Source organism: Pristiophorus japonicus, chromosome 9 (assembly GCF_044704955.1).
Source record: "Pristiophorus japonicus isolate sPriJap1 chromosome 9, sPriJap1.hap1, whole genome shotgun sequence".
In the NCBI taxonomy this organism is placed as follows: domain Eukaryota; kingdom Metazoa; phylum Chordata; class Chondrichthyes; family Pristiophoridae; genus Pristiophorus; species Pristiophorus japonicus.
In genome coordinates, this window is record NC_091985.1 from 154,492,866 (window position 1) to 154,516,518 (window position 23,653).

The window sequence follows — 23,653 nt, forward strand, 5'->3', positions numbered from 1 at the left end:
TTTCCACTTGTGGGGAAGAGCATAACTAGAGGCCATCAAAATAAGATAGTCACCAAGAAATCCAATAGGGAATTCAGAAGAAAATTATTTACCCAAAGAGTGGTGAGAATGTGGAACTCACTACCACAGGGAGTGATTGTAGCAAATGGTATAGATGCATCATCATCATAGGCAGTCCCTCGGAATCGAGGAAGACTGGCTTCCACTCCTGAAGTGAGTTCTTTAGTGGTTGAACAGTCCAATACGAGAGCCACAGACTCTGTCACAGGTGGAACAGATAGTTGTTGAGGGTAAGGGAGGGTGGAACAGGTTTGCCGCACGCTCTTTCTACTGCCTGCGCTTGGTTTCTGCATGCTCTGTGTTGAGACTCAAGACGCTCACTGCCCTCCCGGATGCACTTCCTCCACTTTGGGCGGTCTTTGGCCAGGGAGTCCCAGGTGTCAGTGGGGATGTCACACTTTATCAGGGAGGCTTTGAGGGTGTCCTTGTAACGTTTCCGCTGCCCACCTTTGGCTTGTTTGCCATGAAGGAGTTCCGAGTAGAGCACTTGCTTTGGGAGTCTCGTGTCTGGCATGCGAACTATGTGGCCTGCCCAGCGAAGCTGATCGAGTGTGGTCAGTGCTTCAATGCTGGGGATGTTAACCTGGACGAGGACGCTGTTGTTGGTACGCCTGTCCTCCCAGGGATTTGTAGGATGCATTTAAGGGGAGGCTATACAAGAATATGAGGGAGAAGGGAATAGAGGGATATGCGGATAGATTTAGATGAGGAAAGACTGAAGGAGGCTCGAGTGGAGCATAAACACCGGCATGGACTGGTTGAGCCAAATGGCCTGTTTCTGTGCCTTAGATCCTATGTAATCCTATATAACTGTAAGGTGGTACATCTTGGTCGGGAGAATAAGGATGCCACATACACAAAATAAGTGTCTAAATGGGGTAGAGGAGCAGAGGGATCTGGGGGTATGGATACACAAATCACTAAAAGGAGCGATTCAGTTTAGTAAGGCCATGAAAAAGTGAACAAAGGACTGGAGTCCATTTCCAGAGGGATAGAATTGCAAAGCAGAGAAGTTCTGTTAAACTTGTACAGCACCTTGGTTGGACCACACTTGGAGCACTGTGAAAAGTTCTGGTCTTCATATTATAAAATGGACATAGAGGCACTGGAGGCTGGAGCTCATTTCTCGAGTTACTAGAAGGCTGAGCGGTGAACTGACAGAGGTCTGTACAATTATGAAAGGGTATGTTAGGGTAGACATAAAGAGATCTCCACTTGTTGGGGAGACCAAATCTAGGGGCCATAATTATGAAACAGTCACTAACAAATCCAATCGGGAATTCAGGAGAAACTCCTTTACCCACAGATGTGGTTAGAATATGGAACTTGCTAGCACAATGAGTGATTAAGGCAATTAGCAGAGATGTATTTAAGCGATAGCTAGATAAACACATGAGGGAGAAAGGAATAGAAGCATTTACTGATAGTGTTAAATTAATGGGGGTGGAAGGAGACTTGTGCAGAGCATAAACACCAGCATGGATCTATTGGGCCTGTTTCTGTGCTGTAAATGCTATCAAATCATTTGCTAAAGATATTTTTAAGAGCTTCCTTTCAAAGAGAGAAGAGGAGTGTGTGTGTGCAGGAGCTTGGCATGTGGAGGGCAACCTTCATTCAAAAAAATGAGGAAACCATACTACATACAGAAGCCAATCTAAATGTCTTCCTCATTCAGTTATCGCCCACAGACTTATAGAAACTATATATATCACATCCTCTGATGAAACAGAAAATGCGGGGAATACACAGCAGGCCAGTCAACAATTATAAAATGAGAGGAGTTTTTTGTTCAAAAAATAAATGTCCTTTATCAAGTTTACTGAGTAAGAAAAGGGTAGCTAATGCATTTCTGCTGTTCAACAGCTGGAAAGTACTTCAAAATATTTTAAATATACACTTGCAAAGCAGTTAAACTTAATGGCTCCAAGCTCCCTTTTCTCTGACACTGCATCCAATGCAATGGGAGTAATTTTATAAAATTGCACTCCTGGCATGGAGAGTTCAAGCACGTTCTCCACAATTTTATGTCCATTAATTGTGGGGAGCATGTGCCCAAATTTCCTATATTCACCTTTTGTGCACCTGGTTGATTCCAAAGGCCAGATTTTACTGATATCAAATATACAAAAAGCAGGAGAGAGATTTCCCTTCCTGTATTATAAGGTTTCTGATTGGTTATTTTGTGGGTGGTGGACTTCAGCATTCTAATACAACAAATGCAGTGTTGCAGACCATCATTACACTTTACCAAACTCCAAGTGAAAATCCTGCTGTATTTCTTCACTTTAACCACTGCTGACAGTTATTATTTCTGCAACTAGAGGTGTGGTTTTCAGAGGGCTAGCCTTTTTAGCGTAATTTATGCTTCATGTACCTTCATCTAACTGAGGGAGAGTTCCTGGGACACAATGGCCTGGCATTTCCTTCATGGGCGCAACCTGGAAATTAGACCCGACAATACACCCATCAAGCCCACAGACCACGTGGCCTCCCAGTCTTTCCTGTCGTCTATCTCAGAGGTCTTAGACGACAGTGAGCGGGAGAGTCTGGACCACCCGCTAACTCTGGACGAGCTGACAAAGGCCGTCCAGTCCCTTACGACGAGTAGAACTCCCGGAAGCGACGGCTTACCGGTCGCGTTGTATTCGGCTCTGTGGGACTGGATGGGCCCAGATCTGCTGGATGTGTACGGGGCTATGTTTCTGGCCGGCAGCATGTCAGAATCAATGAGGAACGGCATCATCACCCTCATCTACAAGCAGAAGGGGGAGAGGGAGGAAATCAAAAACTGCCGGCCCATTTCGCTGCTCAATGATCCTGTCGAAGGTCATCACAAACAGGGTCAAGTCTGCTCTGGAGCTGGTGATCCACCCGGACCAGACCTGCGCTGTCCCCGGCAGGAAGATCTCTGATAGCCTTGCACTACTCAGGGATAGGATTGCCTACATGCGGGACAGGAGGGTGGACACCTGTTTAATCAGCTTGGACCAAGAAAAGGCCTTTGACAGGATATAGCACATGTCGTGCTCGCCAAGATGGGGTTTGGGGAGGGTATCCGCAATTGGATCCAACTGTTCTACACAGACACCAGTAGCACAGTTCTAATCAACGGGTGGGAAACTGAAAGCTTTCTGATCAGGTCTGGAGTCAGACAAGGCTGTCCCCTCTCCTCTGTCTTGTTTGTGTGCTGTATCGAGCCCTTTGCCGAGTCCATCAGGAAGGATGCGGGCATTAGCGGGGTGACAATCCCAGGCAGCGGAGGTGCTCAGGTCAAGACCTCCCTGTACATGGACGATATCACCGTCTTTTGCTCGGATCCGCAGTCGGATTGCTCACAATCTGTGACCAGTTTGAACTGGCCTCGGGAGCGAAGGTAAATCGCATTAAAAGCCACCCAATGTTCTTTGGAAGCTGGTCCGACCGATCCTTTATTCCCTTCACCGTGAAGTCAGATTACCTGAAGGTTTTGGGAATATGGTTTGGAGCAGACGGGGCGTGCGTCAAAAACTGGAAGGAGCGTATCGCTAAAGCAAAACATAAACTGGGATGGTGGAAGCTGTGCTCACTCTCCATTGCAGGAAAGAACCTGGTCGTAAGGAGTGAGGTGCTCTCGCTGTTGTTGTACGTGGTGCAGGTCTGGCCCATACCCCGCTCCTGTGCCGTAGTAGTCACCCGAGTCGTCTTCCATTTCATCTGGAGATCGAAAATGGACCATGTCTGCAGAGATACAATGTACAAATCTCTGGACAGTGGAGGAAAGGATGTTCCGAACGTGGCCCTCATCCTGATGGCCACCTTTGTGTGCGGTTGCATCAAGCTGTGCATAGACTCTTCGTACGCAAACACCGAGTGTCAGTACGTGCTGAGATTCTATCTGTCCCCGGTGCTGCGAAGGATGGGTCTGGCCAGGCTGCCGCGGAACGCTCCAACCAGTTGGACCATGCCTCAGCACCTGTCTTTCATGGAAAAGTTTTTCAAGAAAAACACTTTTGACCACAAGGCCATAAAGCAGTAGTCGGCACGCAAGGTCCTGGATGCCCTACAAAAGGAGATGATGGATCCTGTCGAACTTGTTTGGCAGAATGTCTCATCGCCAGAGCTTTCACACAAGCACCAAGACATAGCTTGGTTGGCGGTGAGAAGGGCCCTATCTGTCAGATCCTTCATGCACAGCCGGGGTTTCAGAGACATGGCACTCTGCCCCCGAGTTGGCTGTGGTGCAGAGGAGACTATCATCCTTCTCCTTTGGGACTGCCCCTTTGCAAGGAAGGTCTGGAAGGAGATGCAGTGGTTGCTGTCGAGGTTCATCCCAAGCAGCTCTGTAACACAGGACTCTGTGCTCTGCGGACTGTTCCCAGGGACGCACACCGAGACAGACATCATCTGCTGCTGGACAGCCATTAACTCGGTGAAAGATGCACTTTGATCTTGCCGAACTTGCTGGTCTTCCAGAGCAAGGAGATATCCACGGCCGAGTGTTGCAGACTGGCGCAATCCAAGGTCCAGGAGTACGTGCTGAGGGACGCACTAAAGATTGGTGCAGTCGCTGCAAAGACATGATGGGGATGAGCCACAGTTTAAGGCCCTTCCACCATGGTAAACCCAGGGGATGGAATCAGACCCCCCTCGGGCTGTACTTGTTAATCTGCTTGTATATCGAGAGCAGCATGTACTGAAAAACCCCTGTGTTGTGCCATGTATAATGAAAGTCTCTGCACTGTTTAGTATCCCCATCCGGTCCATGTACTGCATTCATCTGCATAGTGCTACATGTAACGTGATTCGTGATCGGTATTGAAATGTACCCTGGAATCTAATGTAAACTTGTTCTCATCTACTCCATGTAATACCCCCATTTGCACAGTACTACATAGAACGTGATTTATGGATTGTACTAAACTGTACCTTGAAATGAATATGGAACTGCTGTCAGCATCCAAACGAATTGTATGGAATTGCTGACCGCTAGGTACCGAGCTATTTTCCAGTGTAGTGTGAAAATTTTATATGACTAAAGTATATTTTTGGAAAAAAAAATCCCCATGGTCCTTCTGTCTCGGTCAAGTTACGCTCAAATTGCCTGTGGCTCCCATTAGAATACACCCGAACTTAAATGGGCGGAAATCAGTGTAAACAATTGGTGCCCAAGGAAAGAGAATGACTAAAAAAAATGATTGAGAGGGGGAAAATAGATTTTGAAAGTAAACAAGTACGAAATATAAAAACAGGCAGTAAGAGTTTCTACAGGTACATAAAAAGGAAAAGAGTGGCTAAAATAAATGTTGCTCCCCTGGAGGATGAGACTGGAGAATTAATAATTTAGAACAGGGAAATGCAGAGATGTTGAACAAATATTTTGTATCTGTCTTCACGGTAGAAGACACTAAAAACATCCCAATAGTGAATAATCAAGGGGCTATAGGAAGGGAGGAACTTAATACAATCACTAATGAAGTAGCACTAGGTAAAATAATGGGACTAAAGGCAGACAAGTCTCCTGGGCCTGATACCTTACATCCTAGGGTCTTAAGAGAAGTGGCTGCAAAGATAATGGATGCATTGGTTGTAATCTACCAAAATTCCCTGGATTCTGGGGCAGTCCCAGCGGATTGGAAAATTGCAAATGTAACGCCCCTATTTAAAAAAGGCGGCAGACAAAAAGCAGGAAACTATAGACCAGTTAGCCGAACATCTGCCGTTGGGAAAATGCTGGAGTCCATTATTAAGGAAGCAGCAGCAGAACTTTTGGAAAAGCATGATTGAATCAAGCAGAGTCAGCTTGGTTTTATGAAAGGAAAATCATGTTTGACAAATTTGCTGGAGTTCTTTGAGGATGTAACGAGTAGGGGGGATAAGGGGGAACCAGTAGATGTGGTGTATTTGGATTTCCAGAAGACATTCGATAAGGTGCCACATAAGAGGTTACTGCACAAGATAAAAGCTCACAGGGTTGGGGGTAATATATTAGCATGGATAGAGGATTGACTAACTCACAGAAAACAGAGAGTCAGGATAAATGGGTAATTTTGCTGTTGGCAAACAGTGACTAGTAGGGTGCCGCAGGAATCGGTACTTGGTCCTCAACTATTTACAATCTATATTAATGACTTGGATGAAGGGACCGAGTGTAATGTAGCCAAGTTTGCTGATGGGTGGGAAAGCAAATTGTGAGGACAAAACAAATCTGCAAAGGGATATAGAGAGAGTGGGCAAACATTTGGCGGATGGAGTATAATGTGGGAAAATGTGAGGTCATCCACTTTGGCAGAAAAAAATAGAAAAGCAAATTATAATTTAAACGGAGAAAAATTGCAAAGTGCTGCAGTACAGAGGGACCTGGGGGTCCTTGTGCATGAAACACAGAAAGTTAGAATGCAGGTACAGCAAGTAATCAGGAAGGCAAATGGAATGTTGGCCTTTATTGCAAAGGGGACAGAGTATAAAAGTAAAGAAATCCTGCTGCAACTATACAGGGTATTGGTGAGGCCACACCTGGAGTACTGCGTACAGTTTTGGTCTCCGTATTTAAGGAAGGATATATTTGCATTGGAGGCTGTTCAGAGAAGGTTCACGAGGCTGAGTCCGGAGATGAGGGGGTTGACATGAGGATAGGTTGAGTAGGTTAGGCCTCTACACATTGAAGTTCAGAAGAATGATAGGTGATCTTCTTGAAACATAAGATAATGAGATGGCTTGACAAGGTGGATGCAGAGGATATTTCCACTCATAGAGGAAACTAAAATTAGGGGACATAGTCTTAGAATAAGGGGCCGCCCATTTAAAACTGAGATGAGGAGAAATTTATTCTCTCAGAGTTGTAAATCTATGGAATTCTCTGCCAGAGAGCTGTGGAGGTTGGGTCATTCAATATATCTAAGGCAGATTTTTGAGCGATAAGTGAGTAAAGGGTTCTGAGGAGCGGGCAGGGAAGTGGAGCCGAGTCCATGATCAGATCAGCCAACATCAATATAGGCGGTCCTTTGGAATCGAGGAAGACTTGCTTCCACTCTGAGTCCTTAGGTGGCTGAACAGTCCAATACGGGAATTACAGTCTCCGTCACAGGTGGGACAGATAGTCGTTGAGGGAAAGGGTGGGTGGGATTGGTTTGCCGCATGCTCTTTTCGCTGCCTGTGCTTGATTTCTGCATGCCCTCGGCGATGAGACTCAAGGTGCTCAGCGCCCTCCCCAATGCACTTCCTCCACTGAGCGTGGTCTTTGGCCAGGGACTCCCAGGTGTCAGTGGGGATGTTGCATTTTATCAGGGAGGCTTTGAGGTTGTCCTTGTAATGCTTCCTCTGCCCACCTTTGGCTCGTTTACCGTGACGGTGTTCCAAGTAGAGCACTTGCTTTGGGAGTCTCGTGTCTGGCATGCGAACAATGTGGCCTGCCCAGCGGAGCTGATCAAGTGTGGTCAGTGCTTCAATGCTGGGGATGTTGGTCTGGTCGAGGACGCTAACATTGCTGTGTCTGTCCTCCCAGGGGATTTGCAGAATCTTGCGGAGACATCATTGGTGGTATTTCTCCAGCGACTTGAGGTATCTACTGTACATGGTCCATGTCTCTGAGCCATACAGGAGGGCAGGAGAGCCATACATGACAAGATGGCTGCCGGGATGGCAACTCCCTAGGGAGCTCCCCTGCCAAAACACCTTTACCCTGGTCATCTTCTGCCATCTGACAACTTTTCACCACCCACCCTCCCTGCTCCCACTGTCTAAACTTTCCCTAGCCTTAATAGACCCGAATAGGGGTGCATTTTCTTAAAACTTTACTTAAAAACCTAATACCACAAATTCGGGCCTACCTCAGACATGAACCTTCCCTCCGAACCTTCACTCCACTCATCGGTGACGACCGGACCGGACTACCAGCAGCAACCAAGCCTCCTGCAGCGGCGACCTGGACCTCTCCCCACTGCCCCCCCCTCCTTTCGGTGAACTCCTCCTTGGACGGCGACTCAGCTGCACCACCCAATCCTCGACGACGCCCGGCTAGCCTCTGACCAGGCGATCGGGCCCTCTCCAACGATGGCAGCTGGGCCTTCTCCCCTTCAGCTACGGTGGTTGGCCTCTCCTCCTCCTTCAACGGCAGCTGGGCCTCTCCTCCATCAGCCATGGCAGAGCAGGCTCGAGGGGCCTAATGGCCTACTCCTGCTCCTATTTCTTACGTTCTTATATTTCCATGAAAGTGACAACTCACACCATATATGGAAGTTTCAACTCATTTAACCATCATCTATGCACATCGGGCACAGTATGTTTAAGAATCTTAATTTGGGAAACTTTTCAATTTTTAGTGTGACTTACACTAAAGCTATAAAAATGCATTCAAAGAAACAGTGAGGATATTTTTTTTAGATGCTCAAAAATTTGCAATAAAACACCACTTTCTTTACTGCTGTGCCTGAAATCACACATAGAAACATAGAAAATAGGTGCAGGAGCAGGCGATTCAGCCCTTCTAGCCTGCATCGCCATTCAATGAGTTCATGGCTGAACATGAAACTTCAGTACCCCCTTCCTGCTTTCACGCCATACCCCTTGATCCCCGAGTAGTAAGGACTTCATCTAACTCCCTTTTGAATATATTTAGTGAATTGGTCTCAACTACTTTCTGTGGTAGAGAATTCCACAGGTTCACCACTCTCTGGGTGAAGAAGTTTCTCCTTATCTCGGTCCTAAATGGCTTACCCCTTATCCTTAGACTGTGACCCCTGGTTCTGGACTTCCCCAACACTGGGAACATTCTTCCTGCATCCAACCTGTCCAAACCCTTCAGAATTTTAAACGTTTCTATGAGGTCCCCTCTCACGCTTCTGAACTCCAGTGAATACAAGCCCAGTTGATCCAGTCTTTCTTGATAGGTCAGTCCCACCATCCCGGGAATCAGTCTGGTGAATCTTCGCTGCACTCCCTCAATAGCAAGAATGTCCTTCCTCAAGTTAGGAGACCAAAACTGTACACAATACTCCAGGTGTGGCCTCACCAAGGCCCTGTACAACTGTAGCAACACCTCCCTGCCCCTGTATTCAAATCCCCTCGCTATGAAGGACAACATGCCATTTGCTTTCTTAACCGCCTGCTGTACCTGCATGCCAACCTTCAATGACTGATGTACCATGACACCCAGGTCTCTTTGCACCTCCCCTTTTCCTAATCTGTCACCATTCAGATAAGTCTGTCTCTCTGTTTTTACCACCAAAGTGGATAACCTCACATTTATCCACATTATACTTCATCTGCCACGCATTTGCCCACTCACCTAACCTATCCAAGTCACTCTGCAGCCTCATAGCATCCTTCTCGCAGCTCACACTGCCACCCAACTTAGTGTCATCCGCAAATTTGGAGATACTACATTTAATCCCCTCGTCTAAATCATTAATGTACAATGTAAACAGCTGGGGCCCCAGCACAGAACCTTGCGGTACCCCACTAGTCACTGCCTGCCATTCCGAAAAGTACCCATTTACTCCTACTCTTTGCTTCCTGTCTGACAACCAGTTCTCAATCCACGTCAGCACACTACCCCCAATCCCATGTGCTTTAACTTTGCACATTAATCTCCTGTGTGGGACCTTGTCGAAAGCCTTCTGAAAGTACAAATATACCACATCAACTGGTACTCCTTTGTCCACTTTATTGGAAACATCCTCAAAAAATTCCAGAAGATTTATCAAGCATGATCTCCCTTTCACAAATCCATGCTGACTTGGACCTATCATGTCACCATTTTCCAAATGCGCTGCTATGACATCCTTAATAATTGATTCCATCATTTTACCCACTACTGAGGTCAGGCTGACCGGTCTATAATTCCCTGCTTTCTCTCTCCCTCCTTTTTTAAAAAGTGGGGTTACATTGGCTACCCTCCACTCGATAGGAACTGATCCAGAGTCAATGGAATGTTGGAAAATGACTGTCAATGCATCCGCTATTTCCAAGGCCACCTCCTTAAGTACTCTGGGATGCAGTTCATCAGGCCCTGGGGATTTATCGGCCTTCAATCCCATCAATTTCCCCAACACAATTTCCCGACTAATAAAGATTTCCCTCCGTTCCTCCTCCTTACTAGACCCTCTGACCACTTTTATATCCGGAAGGTTGTTTGTGTCCTCCTTAGTGAATACTGAACCAAAGTACTTGTTCAATTGGTCTGCCATTTCTTTGTTCCCCGTTATGACTTCCCCTGATTCTGACTGCAGGGGACCTACGTTTGTCTTTACTAACCTTTTTCTCTTTACATACCGAAATAAACTTTTGCAATCCGCCTTAATGTTCCCTGCAAGCTTCTTCTCGTACTCCATTTTCCCTGCCCTAATCAAACCCTTTGTCCTCCTCTGCTGAGTTCTAAATTTCTCCCAGTCCCCAGGTTCGCTGCTATTTCTGGCCAATTTGTATGCCATTTCCTTGGCTTTAATACTATCCCTGATTTCCCTAGATAGCCACGGTTGAGCCACCTTCCCTTTTTTATTTTTACGCCAGACAGGAATGTACAATTGTTGTAATTCATCCATGCGGTCTCTAAATGTCTGCCATTGCCCATCCACAGTCAACCCCTTCAGTATCATTAGCCAATCTATCTTAGCCAATTCATGCCTCATACCTTCAAAGTTACCCTTCTTTAAGTTCTGGACCATGGTCTCTGAATTAACTGTTTCATTCTCCATCCTAATGCAGAATTCCACCATATTATGGTCACTCTTCCCCAAGGGGCCTCGCACAATGAGATTGCTAATTAATCCTCTCTCATTACACAACACCCAGTCTAAGATGGCCTCCCCCCAGTTGGTCCCTCGACATATTGGTCTAGAAAACCATCCCTTATGCACTCCAGGAAATCTTCCTCCACCGTATTGCTTCCAGTTTGGCTAGCCCAATCTATGTGCATATTAAAGTCACCCATTATAACTGCTGCACCTTTATTGCATGCACTCCTAATTTCCTGTTTGATGCCCTCCTCAACATCACTACTACTGTTTGGAGGTCTGTACACAACTCCCACTAACGATTTTTGCCCTTTAGTGTTCTGCAGCTCTACCCATATAGATTCCACATCATCCAAGCTAATGTCTTTCCTAACTATTGCATTAATCTCCTCTTTAACCAGCAATGCTACCCCACCTCCTTTTCCTTTTATTCTATCCTTCCTGAATGTTGAATACCCCTGGATGTTGAGTTCCCAGCCCTGATCATCCTGGAGCCACGTCTCCGTAATCCCAATCACATCATATTTGTTAACATCTATTTGCACAGTTAATTCATCCACCTTATTGCGGATACTCCTTGCATTAAGACACAAAGCCTTCAGGCTTGCTTTTTTAACACCCTTTGTCCTTCTAGAATTTTGCTGTACAGTGGCCCTTTTTGTTCTTTGCCTTGGGTTTCTCTGCCCTCCACTTTTCCTCATCTCCTTTCTGTCTTTTGCTTTTGCCTCATTTTTGTCTCCCTCTGTCTCCCTGCATAGGTTCCCATCCCCCTGCAATATTAGTTTAACTCCTCCTCAACACCACTAGCAAACACTCCCCCTAGGACATTGGTTCCGGTCCTGCCCAGGTGCAGACCGTCCGGTTTGTACTGGTCCCACCTCCCCCAGAACCGGTTCCAATGCCCCAAGAATTTGAATCCCTCCCTGCTGCACCACTGCTCAAGCCATGTATTCATCTGCGCTATCCTGCGATTCCTACTCTGACTAGCACGTGGCACTGGTAGCAATCCCGAGATTACTACTTTTGAGGTCTTACTTTTTAATTTAGCTCCTAGCTCCTTAAATTCTTTTCGTAGGACCTCATCCCTTTTTTTAACCTATGTCATTGGTACCAATGTGCAGCACGACAACTGGCTGTTCTCCCTCCCATTTCAGAATGTCCTGCACCCGCTCCGAGACATCCTTGACCCTTGCACCAGGGAGGCAACATACCATCCTGGAGTCTCGGTTGCGTCCGCAGAAACGCCTATCTATTCCCCTTACCATCGAATCCCCTATCACTATCGCGCTCCCAATCTTTTTCCTGCCCTCCTTTGCAGCAGAGCCACCTACGGTGCCATGAACTTGACTGCTGCTGCCCTCCCCTGATGAGTCATCCTCCCCAACAGTACTCAAAGCAGTGTATCTGTTTTGCAGGGGGATGACCACAGGGGACCCCTGCACTATCTTTCTTGCACTGCTCTTCCTGCTGGTCTTCCATGTGAACCCTTCTCCTGCGGTAAGACCAACTCACTACATGTGATACTCACGTCATTCTCAGCATCGTGGATGCTCCAGAGTGAATCCACCCTCAGAAGAATCTGTAACTTGGGGGCAGGACCATTATTAGGGGCTGAGGTGCGTTCGGGCGGAAGAATCAACAGACAATTGTAAAAAATTGAGGCGATTTAGGCATTTTGTACTTTAGCCTAAAATTCTGCGACCTTTTCGGCCACGTATTTGATTTGCGCCCAGATTGACCGTGTCTCTGGCTACAAATACGCAGGAATTTCCAGGCCGGCGTCTGCTCCAGGCATTTCCAGTCAGAAGTCACAAGGAGCCATATTCGCTTTCGTCAATCGTTCTCATAACTTCTGCCCACAGACCAATCCTCATCGTTTTGGATATTAACCACGTGCATCTTAGTCTCAGAATGGGAATTTTGGGATTTTGACCCAGTGAAAATGAAGGAACAGTCCAAGTTGGGATGGTGTGTGACTTGGAGGGGAACTTGCAGGTGATGGTGATCCCATGCGCCTACTGCCCTTGTCCTTGTCCTTGTCCTTCTCGGTGGTAGAGGTCGCGGGTTTGAGAGGTGCTGCCGAAGGTTTCTCCTCAACATGGCTATCTGACTCTGCATCAAGAAATGGGATAGATGGCCTTTGTGATGTACGTACTTACCATCAGATCACACATCTGTCATCTATTGTACCTTCTCGTTACTGCACAACTGAATGTGATCAATATACAAGGCAGATAAAAATGCCTTTTGAGTTACTGGAACATACAGCTCCTCGAGCCTGTTGCACCATTTAATTAGATCATGGCTGATCTGTACCTCAACTCCATTTATCCACTCTGCATAGAATGACCCAGTACAGAAGGGGCCCATCATACTGGTGCTGGCTCTTTGAAAGAGTTGTCCAATTCCTGATTTTGAACACCTCTTCTAAATTTCCCCTTAACCATCTCTGCTCTAAGAACAACCCTATCTTCTCTAATCTCTCCACTTAACTGAAGTCCTGCATCCCTGGTAACATTTTAGTAAATCTCATCTGCACCCTCTCTACGGCCTTGACATCCTTTGTAAAGTGTGGTTCCCAGAACTGGATACCACATTTATAAAGGTTCAACATATTTTTCTTGCTTTTGTACTGTCGGGCCCCGATATTTCCAGAGAGGGAGTGGGGTGCAGGTTTGCGTGGGGGAAGCGGGGGGGGGGGAAAGAGGGAAGGGAGGCCTGGAACTGCCAGAAACGTAGAAGTCCAAATGAAAATAAAGGAAGGACCTCATGAGCATTTTTGACTCCACTGCCTGCCCTAGCAGCAGGCCAGATTGAGTGGCTGGCCGGGTGTCAGGTGGAAAATAAGGTCGCAGCTGAGGACCACTCGGGATGGTCCCTGGCAATCAGAACAGATGGGGGCAAAGTGAAGGGGGCCGCAGCACGGCCGGGAAAGATCTGGAAATGGGGGCGGGATGGTGGTTTGAAGATTGAAGGGAGGGAGGCAGTTTACAGCAGTGGGTTTGTTTGAGAGGCTGGGGGAAGCAGTCCTGCTTCTCCTGGCCCACAAGCTGTGCTCTAAAAAGCACTTGCCTGTTGCAGCATGTGTCTCGCTTTAGCTGCCGGGTTTCCGGAGGCCTGGGAAACCAGGCCATCCAGCGTTAAATTTAAATGGGTGCCAAAATCTGTGGAATGGAACCTCATTTAATTATTATAATCGCAGGTAACTTTGACGCCCCCAAACCTGCCGCGGTTAAACCAGGGTTAGGTGTGTTCAGAGTGTTTCACATATTTACGAATTTAACCCCCATGCCCATTGTGGTGGTGGGGGGGGGGAGGGGAAATGACCCCCTATACCTGTTTATAAAGCCATGGATACCATGTTTTCTTTTTAAACAGCCTTCTCAACTTGTCCTGCCACCTTTAAACATTTGTGTACATACATCCAGGGTGTCTCTGTACCTGCACACCCTTTAAAATTCTACCATTTCGTTTATAACGCCTTAACTCATTCTTCCTACCAAAACACATCACTTTACACTTCTCTGCATTAAATTGCATCTGCCATGTGTCTGCCCATATCACCAGTCTGTCTATGTCCTCCTGAAGTCTGTTACTATCTTCCTCACTGTTTATCACATTTCCAAGTTTCAAGTCATCTACAAACTTTGAAATTATGCTGTGTATATGAAGCTCGAGACATTTTACGACATTAAAGGCACTATATAAATTCAAGTTGTTGTTGTATACACAAGTCCAGGTGATTAATATACATCAAAAACAGGGTTGCTCATACCGACCTCTGAGGGACACCACCGTATACTTCCCCCCCAGTCTGAAAATCAACCGTTCACCATTACTCTCTGCTTTCTGTCGCTTAACCAATGTCTTATCCACACTACCATTGCCCCTTTAATAAAATAGGCTTCAATTTTGCTAAGTCTAATATGTGGTACTTTATCAAATGCCTTTTGAAAATCCATATACACGACATCAACAGCACTACCCTTATCAACCCTCTTTGTTACTTTGAGCCATATTCCTCAATACACTTGCCGAATAAAAATCTATCTGTCTCACTCTTGAAAATTTTAATTAACCCAGCATTCACAGCCTTTTGGAGGTTGGAGGAGGGGGGGGGCGGGGCGGGGGCGGGGAGAAGAGAATTCCAACTTTCCATTGCCCTTTGGATGCAAAAGTGCTTCCCGATTTCAATCCTGAATGACCTAGTTCTAATTTTAAGATTGTGCCCCCTTGTTGTGGATTCTCCGAGAGGAAATAGTTTATCTGTATCGAAATTGAATCCTTTTATCATTTTAAACAATTAGATTACTTCTCAACCTTCTGGTAATATAATCCATTAATGCAACCTGTCCTCATGATTTAGCCCTTTAACCCCAGTATTATTCTGGTGCATTTGCACTGCATGTCCTCTAAGGCCAATATATCCTTCCTGAGGTGCAGTGCTGAACATAGCACTCCAGATGCAGTCTGATTAAGGCTCTGTATAACTGAAGCATCACTTCGTTCCCTTTTGTATTCCAACTCCATTAACATAAACCTTCCATTAACCTTCTTATTTGTTTTGTATCTTTGCACTGGCTTGAAGGAATTTGTCCATCTGGCCACCCAGATCACTTTCCTTCGCCAGTTTCTGACCTCTAACCATTAAGAAAATTTTACGATTTGTCTGTCTTTTTTGGTTTATCTTGCATTGAACTCCATCTCCGCAGTTTGCCCATTGACTTAATCTGCCCATGCCCCTTCCTGCTCCCAGCTGTGCCTCCCAATTTAGTGCCATCTGGAAACTTGGATATACAACAATTTATTCCTTCATTGAGATCATTGATGGTGAAAATTTGAGGCCCCAGTGCAGATCCTTGGGGAATACCACTCATATGACTTTTTCCCTACTCTCTGTCTCCCATTTCCTCACCAATTAGTGTCCACCTACATTTGCTTACAAGGTGCAATCAAAGCAATATATTGGTGTAGCTCACGCTAATCATTTTTCATCAATAAATTAATGTTATGGTAATTAGTTACCCAAGAAAATTTAAAACTACGAGAAAATAATGCAAGAGCTTGCATTTATATGGCCCCTTTCACAACCTCAGGATGTCCCAAAGTGCTTTACAGCCAATTAAATAACTTAGAAATGTAGTCACTGTTGTACTGTAGGGAAGTGCAGCAGCTGATTTGTACACAGCAAAGTCCTACAAACGGCAATTATTTAATGATGTAAAAAGAGAATGCTCAGCGGGTCACGCAGCATCTGTGGAGAGAAAAACAAAGTTAATGTTTCGGGTCGCCAACCCTCCATCAGAACTGCCGAATATTCGAAACGTGCACTTTCTTGAGCACTGAAAGGAGGAGGGGAAGAAAGAACAAAAGGGAAGGTCTGTGATAGGGTGGAAGGCAGGAGAGTTAAAGACAAAAGGGATGATGGGCCGAATTAAAATTATAATGACAGAAGTTAGAAAACAGTTAATATGGATGAGTTGTGAATGGCAGAGTAATGACCAGCTGCCATTAGGGACAAAGAGAAAAAACAGAAAAACGTAAGATTGGGCTGGGGGGGGGGGGGGTGGGAAGGGAGCCAAAAATGGCAGAGGTTATGCGCTGAAATTGTTGAACTCGATGTTGAGTCCAGAAGGCTGTAAAGTGCCTAAACAAAAGATGAGGTGCTGTTCCTCGAGCTTGCAGGCCATCTTAGATCGGGTACTATGTAATGAGACAGGATTAATAAACAATCTCCTCCAGGAAATAGTGATCATAGCATGGTTGAATTTTAAATTCAGTTAGGAGGGTGAAAAAGTTGGATCTCAAACCAGTGTCCTAAGCTTAAATAAAGGTATGAAAGCAGAGTTGGCTAAAGTGGACTGGGAAAATAGATTAAAGTGTGGGACAGTTAATGAGCAGCGGCAGACATTTAAGGAGATATTTCCGAACTCCTTTTGTTATGAACTCCTTTCATAACAAAAATATACTCCAATGAGAAGGAAAGACTAAGAGAAGGGATAACCATCCATGGCTAACTAAGGAAATAAGGGATGGTATCAAATTGAAAGCAAGGACATATAAAGTGGCCAAGAATAGTGGAAGTCCAGAGGATTGGGAAACTTTTAAAAGCCAGCAAAGAATGACTAAAAAAATAATGAGGGGGAAGATAGATTATGAAAGCAAACTAGCACTAAATATAAAAAGATAGTAAGAGTTTCTAAAGGTACATAAAAAGACTAAAGTAAAAGTTGGTCCCTTGGAGGATGAGAATGAGGAATTAATAATGGGGAACAAAGAAATGGCAGAGACTTTGAACAAATATTTTCTATCGGTCTTCACGGCAGAAGACACTAAAAACAACCCAACAGTGGATAATCAAGGGGCTATCGGGAGGGAGGAACTTAGGCGGACAAGTTACCTGGACCTGATGGCTTGCATCCTAGGGTCGCAGAGATAGTGGATGCATTGGCTGTAATCCACCAAAATTCCCTGGATTCTAGGGAGGTCCCAGCAGATTAGAAAACCGCAAATGTAACGTCCCTATTTAAAAAAAAAAAGAGGCAGACAGAAAGCAGGAAACTATAGACCAGTTAGCCTAACATCTGTCGTTGGGAAAATGCTGGAATCCATTATTAAAGGAAGCAGTACCAGGACATTTGGAAAAACATGATTCAATCAAGCAAAGTTAACATGGTTTAATGAAAGGAAAATCATTGTTTGACAAATTTGCTAAAGTTCTTTGAGGATGCAATGAGCAGGGTGGATAAGGGAAAAACCAGTGGATGTGGTGTATTTGGATTTCCAGAAGGCATCGATAAGATGCAACATAAAAGGTTACTGCACAAGACAAAAGCTCACGGGGTTGGGGGTAATAGATTAGCACGGATAAAGGATTGGCTAACTAACAGAAAACAAAGAGTCGGGATAAATGGGTCATTTTCCGGTTGGCAAACAGTAACTAGTGGGGTGCCGCAGGGATCGGTGCTGGGGCCTCAACTATTTACAATCTACATTAATGACTTGGATGAAGGGATGAGTGTAATGTCGCCAAGTTTACTGATGATTCAAAGTTGGGTGGGAGAGTAAATTGTGAGGAGAACACAAAAAATATAGAAAGGGATATAGACAGGTTAAATGAGTGGGCAAAAATTTGGCAGATGGGAGTATAATGTGGGAAAATGTGGTTATCCACTTTGGCAGAAATAATAGAAAAGCAAATTATAATTTAAATGGAGAAAAATTGCTAAGTGCTGCAGTACAGAGGGACCTGGGGGTCCATGAAATACAAAAAGTTAATATGCAGGTACAGCAAGTAATCAGGAAGGCAAATGGAATGTTGGCCTTTATTGCAGGGGGATGGAGTATAAAAGCAGAGAAGTCCTGCTACAACTGTACAGGGTATTGGTGAGACCACAACTAGAGTGCTGGGGGTGACTGCGGAATGGACCAGGTGGCAGAAATGGCGGAGGATGATGCATTGGAACCCTGTCCTAGTTCTGAGAGGGAGGGAAAGAGGAGAGAGTAGAGGTGCAGGAAATAGAACGGACACAGTCGAGGGCCATGTTAACCACGGCAGAGCGGAATCCTCGGGTGAGGAAAAAGGAAGACATGTCAGAGGCAGTAGTGTGAAAGGTGGCGTCGTCAGAGCAGATGCGATGGAGACAAAGAAACTGGGGGAATGCAATGGAGTTCTTACAGGATGCGAGGTGAGAGGAAGTGTAGTCCAGGTAGATGTGGGAGTCAGTGGGCTTGTAGTGGTCGAAAGCCTGTCCCCAGAAATGGAGACAGAGAAATTGAAGAAAGGAAGGGAAGAGTCGGAGATGAACCAGGTGAAGGTGAGGGAAGGGTGGAAATTGGATGTAAAATGAATTAAATTTTCAAGTTCAGGGCGAGAGCAGGAAATGGCACCGTTTCAGAGGTTATTGAAATTTACGATCTTTGACACCTGAAAGGAAAAAAGTTTTTGGTTAAAGCGCCGGATGAGGCGAAGGATGAAATGGAATTGCGGACCAGGACAGCTGAGAGATAGTGAGTTGGTGCTGCTGAAGAGCGAGGTCGAGAGTGTGCATGTAGCGGTGCACCAGAACCTTCTTCCCCTACACTTCCCTCTGATCCCATCCCTTCTTCCAATCTCATTCCCTGCCGTGTTTTCACTAGCCCCTCTGACATTTCTCTCTCTGACCCTGAATGGTCAGTCCTCAGCAAAGGTTTGAGATTCATCCCCTTACGCCCCCACCTCAATGAATTTCGAGCTCACATAAGAAATAGGAGCAGGAGTAGGCCCACTGGTCCCTCAAGCCTGCTCCGCCATTTAATAAGATCATGGCTGATCTGATCCTAAGCTCAGCTCCACTTCCCTACCCGCTCCCCATAAACCTGTACTCCCTTATCGCTTAAAAATCTGTCTATCTCCGCCTTAAATATATTGAATGACCCAACCTGCACAGAGAATTCCAGATTTATATCTGAGTTTTAAGTGGGCGGTCCCTTATTCTGAGACTATGCCCTCTAGTTTTAGTTTCCCCTACAAGTGGAAATATACTTTCTTCATCCAACTTGTCCAGCCCTCTCATTATCTTGTGTGTTTCAATAAGATCACCTCTCATTCTTCTGAACGCCAATGAGTATAGACCCAATCTACTCAACCAATCTTCATAAGTCAACTCCCTCATCTCCGGAATCAACTGAGTGAACCTTCTCTGAACAGCATCCAATGCAAGTATATCCTTTCGTAAATACAGAGACCAAAACTACACGCAGTACTCTAGGTGTGGCCTCACCAATACCCTGTACAGTTGTAGCAGGACTTCACTGCTTTTATACTCTATCCCCCTTGCGATAAAGGCCAACATTCCGGGCCCAAGTTTCCACATGATTTGCACCTGATTTTTTAGGAGCAACTAGTGGAGAACGGACTATCTTAGAAATCGCAATTCTCCACATTTTTTTTTCTGCAGTTCTAGTCAGTTAGAACAGTTCCACTTTGGAACAGAATTTTTTCTTCAAAAGGGGGCGTGTCCAGCCACTGATGCCTGATTTGAAAGTTTCCACAGTGAAAACGTACTTCAAACTAACTTAGAATGGAGCAAGTGAAGATTTTTGTAGAACTGAAAAAACCTTGTCTACACATTAAAAAATCAGGCGCAGGTTACAAATTAGGCGTCTAGAACGAGGTGGGGGGGGGGGGGGGAAGGTCATTAAATTCTATAATAAATCCTTATTTATACTTCTACAAATATTATACAAATAAATCCAATCTGAATAAACATTTATAAGCAAAGAAAAGATTAAATAAACCATCTTCCTACCTGTGTGAAAGTGCTTCAGCCAGGGAGAATTCTGCAGGCGTTCGTTCCTGCTGGGAGGGGGAGGGGAGGAGGGAAACGGCTGCCTCAACTTTCTGAGGCTTCCTGCAGCCTTCTCACTGCTGCAAGAAGCCTCAGTGCTGATGGCAATGTGCTTTTATTAAAAAATGTTCAAAAATTAAACAGCTACAAAGAACTACAAAAATGGCCGAGTGCCAATGTTTCCTTCACACTGTGCGTGCGCGAATGCTCCAACGCGCACGCGCAGCGTTACCGGCAGGAAAAAAACTAATTTAAATGGTACCCGCCCCCTCCCACTTACAAAATCGGCGCGAGTGTAGGCTCCGCCCCCCTGGGCGCCACGCCAAACAGACAAGGAGCTGCAGGGCGCTCCAGAATCGCGCGTTTTTTTTCCAGCGCCGTTTTAGGCGCAAAAAACGGGCGCCCAGCTCGGAGGGGCGCCCGTTTTTTATCGTGTGGAAACTTGGGCCCTCCATGTGCCTTTACTATTACTGATCCATTCTGGGAAGTTGTGCACACTGCACATGCTTAGACTGCAGGATCTACCTTCAGCTAACAGTGACCATGCTGAGCAAAAATATTAAGTCCAAACCACGGCTTTTGGCTGAAGCTAAGGCCCTTCAAGTAAAAAGTTTTATGAAGGCATTTTTTTTTTATAAATCAGAAAAAAAATTGAAATGCATATTTTTGTGAAATGTAAAGATTTTTTGAATTTTATTTATCTAGAATAATTTAGTAAAAAAGGCATTTTTTGTGGAAATACAAGGGCATAAATACGTTAACCACACACTAATTCATATTTCAGTGTGAGCACTTGGATACACACACACACTTTGAACAGGAACTATCACATTATTTGAATGTATAAATGTTAAAGTTAATGAATGGCTCTAGGTAACTTGGTACTTTAACTGGTGCAATAAAAATTCCTGTGCAGCTGAAGTGCAGCCCCATCTATGATAGCCCTTTGTTTTAAGGACAAGCACGCAGAAATTAGCCTGTACAAAAGCAAAATACTGTACTGCAAAATCAGCTTGCAGCAGGGCTTGCGTTCCATGATTTTCTCCCCTTCCTCTCCTGAAGGCATCAATTCACACTGCCCTCTGGTTCACCGAGTGGCTATCCTTCAGGTGTGAGCTCAGTGAGCACTGGCAGGCTAGTCAACTGTGGATTATGTCACAGCCAAGCCCAATCCTGTTCTCATTCAACATCTACACAATCACTTCCAGCAGAGATTACTGGACAGCAGGAACCATATCCAATTCCTCCCCCACCCCCAATGCAAAGCCAATTGCATGGCATTAAGCTGCTACCCCACATTTTTGGACATTTACCAGAAACCTGCAAATAGTACTACTTTATTGATAGATCTCATCCAAATGACAAAAAAAACCGTAAATATATTCATAACAAACCAATCTATTATCACCAATTGATTACCGTTCCAATTTTTGATGAGAAATTTACTCATTTGAAAGTCTTCAACCAGCTCAAAAAAGGTTACACTATTCCTCATAAGAAATTATACAATGCAAACACATGGAGCATTTAAAAAATAAATTTGCATTAAAAAGAACTTTTAATCAAAATATTTCTTTACACATTACAATTCAGGACCAAACTGATCCATTCTAAATGAATATAGGCCTTTTCGGCTGGATGCTGGAAGATGGTGTACCAGCCCCCCGACTCCTCCACTGCCATAACCCAGTACAGATACCATTTTGATTGCATCAGTTCTTAGTGTTACATATGGTCAGTGGTTTGCATTAATTTAACACCAGAAGTTCAACAAATTGTGTTCCACCTGAGAGATTCGATCAGTCCAATTCCACCTTCATTGCTCCTGAACAGAAGCAGCAAAAGCTACTCATTTATCTGTACAGTGAAATATGTATTGATGCTGAAGCTTCTACGCAATCTCCTCTATATAATCTGCCACATCACTGTAGTGTGAAATGGTGTGGTCCTGCGTGAAATCGTCAAGCTGCAGGAAAGGAATCAAATAAACAAGGGTCACACAAAACCAGCAAAGTTATCACAAAATCTAATCAAACAAATCTTAAAAATGACATGAAACCATCTAATCCAATTTGAGGAGAACAGATCAAATTCATAACAGTTTCTTTTGCCAAAATGGAGTCGGCATTTATAAAAAGGGAGGCAGCTATAGATCACCATTAAAGTTTGCAATAAATATTTATCAGCTTCTTACAACAATGAGAAATGTATTTTCAGTTCAATGCTGCATCTTTCACCATTCCACTATCGAGAGGAAATTCTCAACAGCTGCTTTCACTAGAATTTGGAAGGCTATGAAACATCCTAGTGTCAATTTTTTTTAAATTAAAAATCAAAAAGTTCTACAAACCTTATCACCAGTACAAAAATCCTCCCCTTCGACAGAAATATCCTCTTCAATCTCTTCACCAATGCTAACTTCACTCTTGGTTTTATCTGAACGCTGGCTGCCACTAAGACAAAGACACAGTATTTATTAAAAACGCACGAGTCTTAGTGAATAGTATACTATGGAGCGGAAAAAATTATCTATACAGAGAACTCAATTTAACAGTGCATAACAAATCTTATTACTAACGCTGTTTGATTTATTTTCATTGGAAGAACTGAAAATGTAAAAATGGATCACAATAGCAATCAACTGTAAATTCCCTAAAGCTAATACAATCTTATCTTAACTATTCTCTATCTTTGCCAATTCATTGGCTGAAAAGCAGCAAGGGAGCAAAGGAACTTAATAATCACACTTGGGCCCATCTGACACTACCAGGTTAGGTTTACTTTAATACATGAACTTGTGACCATGTAGCAAAACAGCTTAAAATAGACAACGAAAACCTCAGATCGTGACTAAAGAAGCCAGAGTAGTCTTAAACAACTATTGATTCAGTGCTGGCAAGAATGAGCACAATAGTCAGCTCTGTAAAAAATTTAACTGCACGCCAACTTTACTTTGGTGTTGCGGTTACAACTAACATTACATTGAAGCCAAAGATTATTTTTAAACATCACTTTATAACAAAAGTTATTCTCCATCATTGTCAAGTAGAATGCAAAATATTAGATGACTGGGACATGGCACAGAGTGGCATTGGTACAAATGAGGAAATATAATCTCGGAACTCAATCCAGGTCTCCGTACAGTCCGACATACTGGACCTGTCCACCTGTGAGCAAATGCAGCAATACCTCGGAAGCCTAATCAAATTTCCTACATATAGCAGTTAATATTCTATTCAAAGTTGCTGCCCAGGAATCTGGGAGCAAAGATATTGAATATGATCACAAGGAAACATGTCTAAAGGTGGTGCAATAGGACACAAATCCTCCAAGTTCTCGTATTCTATGTACAGGATCTATTGCCCCACATAAGGAAAAGGAAGGACTAGCTACTTGAGACTGAAGGAAGGAGGCCAATACAAGGAATAGTCCAGATGCAGTGGAAAGAAGTTGTCTTGGCAACCAGTACTATCTCCAGCAATCCCTGCTCAGCAACTGGTATCAGTAAAAGTCCAACAACCTCACATAGACAAAGCAAATAAGAGAAAGCAGTCA

The 23,653-nt window shown here is 44.6% G+C and overlaps 1 protein-coding gene across 5 annotated transcripts in view; it reads right to left on the bottom strand.

The window, feature by feature from the left end:
• Positions 1 to 21,633: 21,633 nt before the first annotated feature.
• Positions 21,634 to 23,653, bottom strand: part of cep43 (centrosomal protein 43) — an 83,531-nt gene continuing 81,511 nt past the window's right edge. For all 5 annotated transcript variants that reach the window (XM_070888825.1, XM_070888826.1, XM_070888828.1 and 2 more), the window contains 2 exons: positions 22,449 to 22,551; positions 21,634 to 22,064 (listed from right to left, as the gene is read on the bottom strand). In XM_070888825.1, coding sequence (XP_070744926.1) covers positions 21,990 to 22,064; positions 22,449 to 22,551 — 178 coding nt within the window. In that variant the 3' untranslated portion in view covers positions 21,634 to 21,989. The remainder of the gene's footprint in view (positions 22,065 to 22,448; positions 22,552 to 23,653) is intronic.